Raw genomic sequence first — 10,454 nt, 5'->3', positions numbered from 1 at the left:
TCCACTACAGTTAATTGTTTGGTTCTCGATCGCCCTGGGCCAAAAGCAACTGAGCATTCGCAACGCCGAGCACCAAAGTCTATATCCGAGTTTTCTTGGGGTGGCAAACGTTGTCGCGACCGACTTCGTGAGCAACTCGCTCTTCGGTTTCCAGTTGAGGATCTCAACGACATAAAAGCTTTACTTCTGGATCCGCGGATTAAAGGAAAAGCACATAGTATTGTCAGTGATTCATCAGTTCTTGCACAAGCCGAGACCGAACTTCAATTTGAGCATGCTCTCATTTATCAGAAATTGTTTGCAAGGCAAGCAGCAGACGAGGAGTGTAAGGGTGAGGAGCCTTTGCCGTCGGGGATTTCTCAAAGCAGCTCTGATCTCATTGACACTGCACTGGGTGCCTTACTAGAGATCGACGCCCCGGCTCAAAACGTGTAAATGTCTGATTTCCAGGCTGACCTATCCGCCCAAGCGATGAACGCGTGGAACGAATGGAAGAACTTGAATGTCTCGTGGCCGTGTTCAATATCCCAAACAGGCAAGTACAATTTACTAGACTTGTATCGGAACGTGGATATACTAGCATGGTTTAAAGAGTCTGGACAACTCCTGTTTCCTGGAATTGCCGTCCTAGCAAGGATCTATCTTGCTAAACCTCTGTCAACTGCAATTCAGGAGCGCTTCTTTAGCTTAAGTGGGTACGTTGTGAACGATTTGCGTACCCGTTTGGATGAGGACCGGGCAGAGATGCTTTGCCTGATGAAAGCAAACTGGAGAGAGTACCGGAGCTTGCAAAAGCAAACTGAGGTAGACAGCAAGTAGCGACTCATCTGAATATCACATTATTGATATGATATTGATACGTTACTGATACGCTAGCGTCAGCGTATCAGTATCATCGGATATTGGTTTCACCGCTTTTTAAACTGTATCAGGATCATAAGTATTGCCCAAAGTGCCGATGCTATTAACCCCTGTACATGTATCACGCTGCTTTAAGTTATTACCGGTACCAGGTATTATGAAGCTCATTATAATACATATTCTGATTGAAGAATTATCTCATTAAGCTGTGGAGGTGACTAGAGTGGTTGTCATTTTACTGAAGTGACGACCGAGCCAAACTTCGAAGCGAATGGTTCACAGCGAGGGAAAAGGCTAATGGCCTGGTCTCAGTATTTTTATTAATCGAAAGAGGCCCCTATGGCAATTCCAATGGGTGCCTTCCATAAATAGCATAAGCACGTGTCATATTTGCAGCAGATATGTCAAAGTTTAAGATGACATAAATTCTCGTGAGACGTATATTTGGTCTCACGAGACGCACCTACCCCTAGATTTATGTCGTGTAGCCATCTTAAATTTAATATAGAAATTTGTAAACTTTATGTCGACCATCACTCTGATAGAAGCCAGCGACTTAAACTCTGGCATAAAGCTCCGCAACTTCAAGTTGGCCATCACTTTCGATTTCGGCCAGAGGCGAGAAGAGGTGGGTGACAAGCAGTAAAGTTAATGTGTTGTTATTTAACGCTCATGTATGTGTCATCAGGAGACATGGTGCATCTATGACACCCCGGACTGCACTGGAAGGTTCGCTGCGTGCTTGACAGCGACGACGAGAATACTCCTCCAAACGTCATGCAGGGCAGGGCATCGCCGGAGACCAAGGAAGTACCCGATAGCCAGAGCACAGAGTCCGATCTGGCGTCATCAGGGACTGCTACGCCTCCATGGTTATCGCCCGGGCTCACGGATCGCGAGCCGAAGGACAAGTCGAACTTGCCATCATCGCAGGATCTGAGTGCTACAACTCGCAGTACGGTTAGTCGTCGTTTACCTGCCAGTCCTACGACATCCTCCCCGTTGCTTCTGGAGACTCCTCCGCGTTCTCCTGTGCGACTTGCAGCACGTTCAAAGACATCTGCGGCTCGCCATGGGCGTCGTGAAGCCCGCCGAAGTGCATCTGGCCCATATGCTCCGCTTAACCGCGAACTGCTTGTGCTCAACGATAACGGGTCGTTGGCATCTTCGCCAGAGACCCCCCGTCCTCTGCCAAGAAGGTCTACGGCGCCTACATTCCAGCTCTTCGTGCCTGCGCGGTGGCCAAATCGTGTTATACACCTCCGCGAATCCTATAACCCTTCGTACATTCGATTCCCGTACGTGCCGCACTTCGGCTGGTGTACATGCTCATCGCCGTGCCGGGTCGGAGTCTGTCGCAACTCGCTCATGGATGTATTCTGTAACGTCAACACCTGCCCATTTGAAGGAAAGTGCGGAAACGGCTTGGCAGAGTCTCCGAAGGTATTCCTGGGGCGCAACGTGCGTACATCATCGCTGGCGGTGGTTGCGGCGGAGGACATCGGCGTCGGGGAGGTGATCGGGCAGTATCTCGGCGAGCTTGAGCACCTCAGTGTCTCGCGAGCTCGGCGCCCGCGGAACAACGGATATCGATTGGTGATGAAGCGACGTCCCGAATCTCCGGCCCACCGCGTTCAAGTCGCAATAAATGCAGAGACCATGGGGGGATTGATGCGGTTCGCGAACCACTCGTGCCGGCCGGTTGCAGAGTTCTTGGAGGTCAGCAATGGGCGCCGAACGACGGTCGTGGTTCCGACGACAGAGCGCGTCTTTCGCGGAGAGGAGGTCACTGTTGGTTATGGGGACGACTTGTGGTTCGTCTGTCGCTGTGGTCTCGATGGATGTGTCCACAGAGACATACAAGACAAGCAAAATCCTTGAGCCAAGGCTCGACGAGGCGAGGTAGCAGGCGATGGACCAGCCGCCACGGAGAGCGAGTCACGGACTCACAGGGGAGATGTAGAGTCGTAATTGGACCTTCCGTAGGTACGAGACTCCCGGAAGACGGCACTCAATCAAGATTTGTTGCTCACGTTGATGTTCTCTATTCCCTAGTTTCTGCAAGGTCACTCTCGGTACGACCTTCTTCCGCGGTATTCGGTTGGTTTTGGAGAGCAACGTGGTTGAAGATGGCATATCGCCTTCAAATCACAAGTTGGACACTAACTAGGCGCAGCAATAGCGACTGAAGCCGGTACTCGAAGTTTCTCATTCTGCTTCTTGCAAAAGCCGAGCAAGTCCACGTCGTGAGTCCCCACGCCACTAACGGTGGTTCCAACGATGGCGAAGGTGTCGGGTAGCGCAAACTACAAGATGACAGAGATCTCCCGCTTGCTAAATCTCATTGAAGACATCCTTCTTCTTGGTAAGGACGAATGGGAGAGGCTGGCGGGCTTCTACAATGGAAGTAGGATGCGTGGGTGGCCGGAGCGGGAGTTTGACAGCCTACGGCGAAAATTCAAGGTGCTCTACAGCACAAGGAAGCCGACTGGGACTTCTGAAATGCCGCCGCACATCAAGCTCGCTAAAGAGCTAAAGAACGCCATCGACGACAAGGCCAGTGTCGTTGTAATGGATGACGGGGCCGACAACGAGGAAGAAGACTTCAGAGAGGATTTCGCTTTCGACGTCGAGCCTGATGACGGCTCATTTGCTGTTGGCGGCAATTCGTTAGAGTCTGTGGGGTTCGGTGTTGTGGCGGAGAGCTTTGCCGGTCAGGTGAATGCAGATGGGAGCTTTCAGAACACCGAAAACGTGCCGACCTCTGGGGGATTCCAAGATATGCTTGCCTCCCATTTTACTTCAGAAGATCGGAACGAGGATATTGGCACCGTACGCACTTCAGCATCGCCGCGGACCGGACCCAAGACTCGGACGAAGGCTCGGGGGCCCACAAAGCTCCCTAAGACGACTGAAACTCAGACGAAAACGTCTGTGGCCCAAAACCGATCTGCTGAGCTCCAGACTGCCTCAAATCGACTTGGAGGAGTGGATCATACCACGTTGCGCGACGAAACGGGCTCCAAGTCAGCCATGGAAGGAGACAAGGAGATACATGGAGGCAGGTTTCGCGAAATCAAAGCGGATCCGAGCCGCTAAAGCGACCACGGTGCTTAAATCCAAGCTGGACTTGCTAGAAACAGCCTCGAAAATGAGCGGAGGGAGTATGCTAGAAACGATTTTGCTACTTCGCGAAGAGACCGAGCGGAAGGCGATTATCCGCCGTGCGGAAGAGGATCAACAACGTCGTGACGATGTTGCAACCCAGGAGGCACGTCGCCTCGCGGACAAGACGGAAGCTGAAGAGCGCCGTCGTCAAGACAAGATCGAGATGGACGAACGAGCTCGCCGTGACAAGGAAGAAGCCAGAGCTCGCACGCAGGAGCTCATCTTGCTCATCGCGAGCATCAACAAGAAGCCCTAAGGGCCATCGGAAACCAAAGAAGGCGGCAAAAGTCCGACACCTTCGAAGTGACGTCGTTCTTACCTGTAGGATCTCTACAATGCATTAAAAAATACTTTTGGATGTCAAATTACTAGCATGGTCGCGTATCGAAACGAAACATAACTCAAACGCTTGAGAAGGTTTACTAAGAAGCAGATCTCAGTCTAGATGCCAATCATGCTCAAAGTAAACTAAACAATTCGGCCTTACAAAGCTACCCCTTCATCCATAACACCCGAGAAAGTCGTACGTATTTGCGAGATCCCGACAGTCCTCACCCGGTAGTTGGTAAGGCGAAACAAATTGTCCAGCCTCATACCGCGAAGCTGTGGATCGTAGGGGAGCGGCAAGTTAAGCCGGGAGTATACCTTCTGTATACTCCCCATGCCCCATTCGGCTGCTTGACGCACTGAAGTTATAGCATTATGAAGGGTGCGTGCTTGACTGCGCAGGGCAGGGTGAATCCGCTCTAAGTCGCCGTCCTTCAGCGGCGTTAAAATGCGTCCGACCATCGCTGTAGAGCACGGAAAGGCAGAATCGGACACGACATTCTTTCTCGCATCTGGGCACAACACCGGGTCCAGGAGCTTCGACCGAAATTCCATGGAGGTGTCCGAGTCGTTCCAGGACCCGAGACAGTTGTGCTTGCACCAGATTATACAGCCATCAGCCGCGAAACAAATGGTCCCCGTAACAAATACTGTATGCAGCCACCCGTTGTACATCGCGTTCTGTAGATCAGCGTTGGATGGTTGCTGCACCTACTTTGATAGCATTGGTAAGATATTTGAATTAATACACTTTGCAAATGCAAACATGTACGCACTCGTAGGTTTTTACCGTCGATAAACCCGAACGTGTGGTGATGAAGGGGTTCGCGGGCTTCTACCAGCCTCGACAGCTTGACTTGATGGCCTGGTGATGGCCAGGATATGCGCGCAGGAGCGAAACCATGTAGCGCCTTGTTCAACGACTCCTCCGCCTTCCGAAGTGTCCTCGATAGCGTGCTGGGAGGAGCTCCAAAGAGCATACAGAGCGTCGTTTGCTCCATCGAGCTAGTGTAGAACACTAATACTAAGCCCAACACCTGTTGGAGGTTACGGAACTTTGGCGGCCGTCCACGTACTCTTGGCCCCGGTAAGCTGTAGAACCGTGAAAAACGCTGTAAGAGCTGAGAGAAAGAGGACCTGTTGGTACATGTACTGTCAGCATCCAAGTCAAGAACAGCATCCAGACGAACAATAATAGGCGACCTCGTTAAACTGGTGGCGTTAAGAAAGTTTAGATCACTCCCGTTCTCGTATAGAGCCATCCAGGACGCGTTGCTCGGGGAATCCAAGCAATACCCGGTCAAATAGTGGCGGCTGCGCATGGCGGCGCGCCAGGCCTCCTCGATTAGGAGGCCAAAGACCTCTCGGCGCACTTCGTGCAGCTCCTGCCTCTCCCGGTCGATGGCCTCCGCCACAACAAGCATTGCTTCCGTGTCTTCGCTCTCCATGCTTTCCCGGACGTGCGTAAATTGCGAAGTGACGTACAAGAAGAGCTTCACCCTGCCTGTGTCCCATTCGAAGTGTCGGGTACGCTTCCATATAATGAGTTCGGTCTGTGTAAGATCTAGGTAGCGACATATAAACAGGACAGAGGTCTTTGAGATATGCCTCATTTATGGTATTTGTGGTGGACGTTTTGATACTTAAGCTCAGCATACATGTAAAGTATGACAGGCTTATCTGCTGCAAATATGACACGTGCTTATGCTATTTATGGAAGGCACCCAATGGACCTCTCCTCATTCACTTCTATCACGTATTTATTGACTATGACGGCACATTGCAGCGCCGTCGCGGCTGCAATTGGACCTCTTTATCAGGCTGAAAGTCTCAGCTAAGATTGCCCCTTGGGTTGGCGTTGGTGTGGCCATCATCTACGTGGTCCCATTGATGCACAAGACCCGTAGGCGTCAGGAGCGTAGTTGGAGCAGGTGACGGCAGACCAGTGTTGGCACCAAGAGCCGTGGTGCCTCCCTCAGCCACTGCAACATTCACTTCCACCTCCTCGTCCTCCACCTCCATATTCTTGACAGCTTCGCGTGCCATCTCTGCAAAGTCGATCCGACGCAGCACGATCGCGTACACGACCAGCTTGAGCACCTCCATGAGGCAGATCGAGTACCAGAGCGCTGCGAAGCCTCCCTCCAGCACGATGGCAAGCACATACGCAGCTGGCAGCTCCACGAGCCACGTCGCTAGCGTACTGGTCCACGCCGTGATATGCACTTGACCCATAGCCGACAGGATCGAGGCGAAAACCATCTCAGTAGCCTCCACCATGAAGGCCACAATGAAGACAGGCAGCACCGACGTGCACACGTTGAGCAAGTCGCCGTCGTTCGTGTACAATCGGAACACATCGGCGCGGAACAGAAGCGTGACCAATGCGAGCAGCGTCACCGTGACAACGGTGCATCCAAATCCAAGCATCCCTAACGTCTTGGCAGCCTTCGGTCGGTTAGCCCCCAGCAAATTGGACACGCGGATCTGTGTGCCGGACCCAAAACCCCAGAAAAGCGCCCACAGCAAGCGCCAGAAACCCGATACGATCGCGTTGGCAGCGATGATATCGGGCCCCAGCCAGGCTGCGATTAGAGACAGCGACGAGGACGCCACATTGGACACCAAGCTGTTGACTGCTGCAGGAGCAGAGTTGTTGTAGAACACAGTCATGCGCTCACGGGTGAACTCGCTAAAGTCCCAGCCACCCCACGCTTGCAGATGCATTTTCTTGTAAAGGACACAGTACCAAGTGAGAGCTGCAGGCTGGAACCACGAAGCCACCACCGTTGCCAGCGCAGACCCGTCGAATCCGAGCCCTGTCCAGCCCAAAGCACCGTAGATGAAAAAGTAGTTGGCTGCAACAGACACCACCATCGACAGTGTACCCACCACCGTCGTCGGCATCATCACCCCCATGGCCTGGAAGTACAGTCGCAAGCAGACGTACACGAGGTTCGGCCAGATTGAGAACATCAAGACACGCGAGAAGCGGATACCGAGACGCACAACCTCCTTGTCGTTTGTAGACGCACGCAGTCCGAACTCCACGAACCAGTAGTACAGCATCAACGCAGGAGTGCACAGCGTCACCAGACTTAATCCCATTTGCAGCCAGATACCCGTCAGTTTGGCGTTGCCAGCTCCCCACGCTTGTCCACAGAGCGTCACAATGGCCGACATACTGGACCACACGGTCAGCAGCGGCACTGTAGTCCACACGGACGCCAAAGAGGCTGCAGCCAGTTCTGTCGTGCCCAGATGCCCCAAGAAGACGTAGTCGATAGAGTACAGCGCGATACGCGCGAATGTAGCGAGCGATACCTGCAGCGCGATGGAGGACAGACCCAGGAACTCCTTCTGGACATCCACCGCCGGCTCCTCGGAGCTGGAAGCCGCCGTAGTTGGCAGCAGCGGAGACTTCTCACTCAGTGCGTCGCGTGGCGCCATCTTCAGTCAAAGAATTTGTGCGACGACGGGCAAGAAAGGAGAATGATACGGTCTCACAGGCGGTGACGAGGACCACCGGCAAGCTTCGTCACTCGAGCAGATCGCCAAGACGAATCCCTGATGACCAACATTGTTGACTGTCTGAGGTGCCTGCAAAGGACGAAAATGGACGTTCATGTTTTGAACACTAAATTGTGTGTTGACACAATTGGATACCTAAATCATTTTTGAGAATGCCACCGCAGCACCTCGCTCAAAAAATCCTCGTCATCTTCCTGGACGGGGAGGGACCCACTGCATCTCCTGTGTTCGATGACGTGGCTGCGCGTGGTTGCAGCGGCTTCCTGGTGCAGTCGGATCCGAAGAACAGCGCATTGTTAGCGCTGCTGGGCGTCCAGGGGAAGAGGGCGTGATAGCGTGAGTCCAAAGTATCTAGTCGACCCACAGTTCCTTTCGCTAAAAATAGGTTGCTTGTACTGCCCTTATCAGATACCCAAAGTTGCCCCATTTCTTTCTACCGCGCGTCTGATTCCGCACTTCAATCTGCCGAGAAGGCTGGGGGGGCGTCCGTGCACCACGTTCAAGACTTTGATGACACCAAGACTCAGATCATCTCACTGCTGTCAGACCCGGAGATCGCCAAGGCTCTGGCCTTCGTACACATCGAAATGACAGAGAGCGAGTCAGTACCTGAAGACCACTGGGTCAATTCGCTAGTGTCAGAGCTGGCAACGCAGCACCAGGACGACGGCAGCAGTAAAGTATTTGTTTCTATCGTGAAGACTGCCTCCCAGCGAGTGGTGGAACCATCCGAGCCCCATCCGCTCCGCCCCCAGCAGAGCTATCATAAATATGACCATAAGTACCCGGAGCACGACTCGGGAGAAGCCCCACGACGCCTAATGTTCGCCAGTTTGTACCAGGACCAGACACGCCGTGATGCTGTGCAGACTTTTGATGAAGCGCAAATGGACAAGCTTGGTGGCTATGGAGCGATGGACGTGCGCGTATTCGTAAAAGAGATGGCTTTCCGCCTTGGATATGCACCGAAATATGGAGCTTGAGTGATGCAGGCTGAGCGGTATTTTTTGTAGTGGGGTGAAGGACTTAGGAAGACCATAACGGCGCGACTCGGGCAACAACAACGACTTAGTCGTCGTTGCTGTTGCTGCTAGTAGGCTCAGTAGCCCCGACAAGTCCACAAGACGCACAACGATCGGGCAGCCGCGAAGAAATGCACAACTGTGATCAAAGATAAAAGTGTTGCCATTTTCATATTGCTCAAGTACTGGAGGTCTCCCTCCAAAGCAGGACAGGTTTTACCTCTTCTAAAATTTAAAAGAGGTACTGCAGTAAAATCTGATCATTTGACAGGGAGGACAACCTCTTTGTTGACCACCGTGGTATCAAGATAACTTCTACACAGGCTCTCCAAAACTAAAGTAGCACGGCCATGGTGCCTGACTAAATTTAGTCCTGACAAGTTACAAATTTTGGTACATACCTTTTTTAGGTTGCCGACAATGACTGGGTCAAGAGCACTTACAAATCGTATGAGTTCTCGATGCAGTCAAAGCATGATAAAACGATGCCAATACTACTGGTTGCTGACTAGCAGTTTTTTCCACGGCCACTTCGAGGTCGTATGCTACACATATCCCCTTGCTGTCCTCAAGATTTCGTATCAGGTTTGTCATTTGATAAATATCAAGTTTACTCCATAGCAATAGAGAACTTTAGTTTCTGGAACAAAACTTTACTGGAATATGGAACCAGTTTCTTGCTCGAGTAAATTCCAAAGATTCATTTTGAAGTTTAGGGGGAAACGCGACGCGGACGAGAAGGAAGCGCGCTTCCTCATCTTAGCGCTGTCCGCGATGGGATATGAAGCCGAAGCCGTTGCGCTGTACGCAGCAGAGCTCATGCATCACCAGGACCTGTCATGGCAATGCACCTTCCCGCGCGTTCGGTTCAGCCTTAACGACCATGATCGGTCGGCCTGCCGCCGGCTTTTTCGCTTTGAGTCTCATGAAATCCGGCAGATTCTGCCGTTCTCGAATCTACCAAATGAAATCTACACGAGCCAAGGATGTGTAGTACCGCGGGAAGAAGCGTTCTGCCTTCTCTTACGCAGACTGATGTTCCCTGCGCGACTAGCGGATCTGAGGTGTGAATTTGGACGCAGCCCAGGGGCGCTCTCTTCGACTATCAACACTACGGCTAGTCTGATCTATGACGGAGTAAGACAGAAGATGAATTTGGATCAGCGTATGGTTGAACGATACAAAGGGCATTCAGCAAATGCAATTTTTAGCAAGGTCAGGCGTCTTTCAAAGTGCTTAGGATTCATCGGTGGAACGATTCGGCAAACGTGCCGCCCTGTTCGATTTTAAGAGCAGCTTTATAGTGGACACAAACGAAAGCACGGGATTAAGTTCCAGAATATCACCATGGCTAATGGTCTGATCGTTTCCATACTTGGACCTATTGAAGAGCGCTGTCACGATGGATTTATACTGCGAGAAAGTGAAATCGTGGATGACATGGCGAATCATCCCGGGTATCACAATTATGGTGACCAGGGATACCCGTTGAAAAGCTGGTTGATCACACCTTTTTCGGATCCACAGAGGACAGTGAATCAGCGA

The 10,454-nt window shown here is 52.0% G+C and overlaps 2 protein-coding genes across 2 annotated transcripts; one reads left to right on the top strand and one right to left on the bottom strand.

Annotated features, from left to right (window-relative positions):
• Nucleotides 1–6,186: 6,186 nt before the first annotated feature.
• PITG_10660 (Multidrug/Oligosaccharidyl-lipid/Polysaccharide (MOP) Flippase Superfamily) lies at nt 6,187–7,806 on the bottom strand (the record flags this gene model as incomplete). The annotated part of the gene is made up of 1 exon (XM_002901467.1): nt 6,187–7,806. One exon carries the CDS (start codon nt 7,804–7,806, stop codon nt 6,187–6,189), a length of 1,620 nt encoding a protein of 539 aa, XP_002901513.1.
• Nucleotides 7,807–8,118: 312 nt separating this feature from the next.
• Nucleotides 8,119–8,870, top strand: PITG_10659 (uncharacterized protein; the record flags this gene model as incomplete). The annotated part of the gene is made up of 2 exons (XM_002901466.1): nt 8,119–8,158; nt 8,296–8,870. 2 exons carry the CDS (start codon nt 8,119–8,121, stop codon nt 8,868–8,870), a joined length of 615 nt encoding a protein of 204 aa, XP_002901512.1.
• Nucleotides 8,871–10,454: the final 1,584 nt, after the last annotated feature.

Source organism: Phytophthora infestans, genomic scaffold (genome assembly GCF_000142945.1).
Source record: "Phytophthora infestans T30-4 supercont1.20 genomic scaffold, whole genome shotgun sequence".
Taxonomy (NCBI): domain Eukaryota; phylum Oomycota; class Peronosporomycetes; order Peronosporales; family Peronosporaceae; genus Phytophthora; species Phytophthora infestans.
Note: the sequence above shows the minus strand (reverse complement) of the source record. Positions and strands in the feature narration are given on the sequence as shown.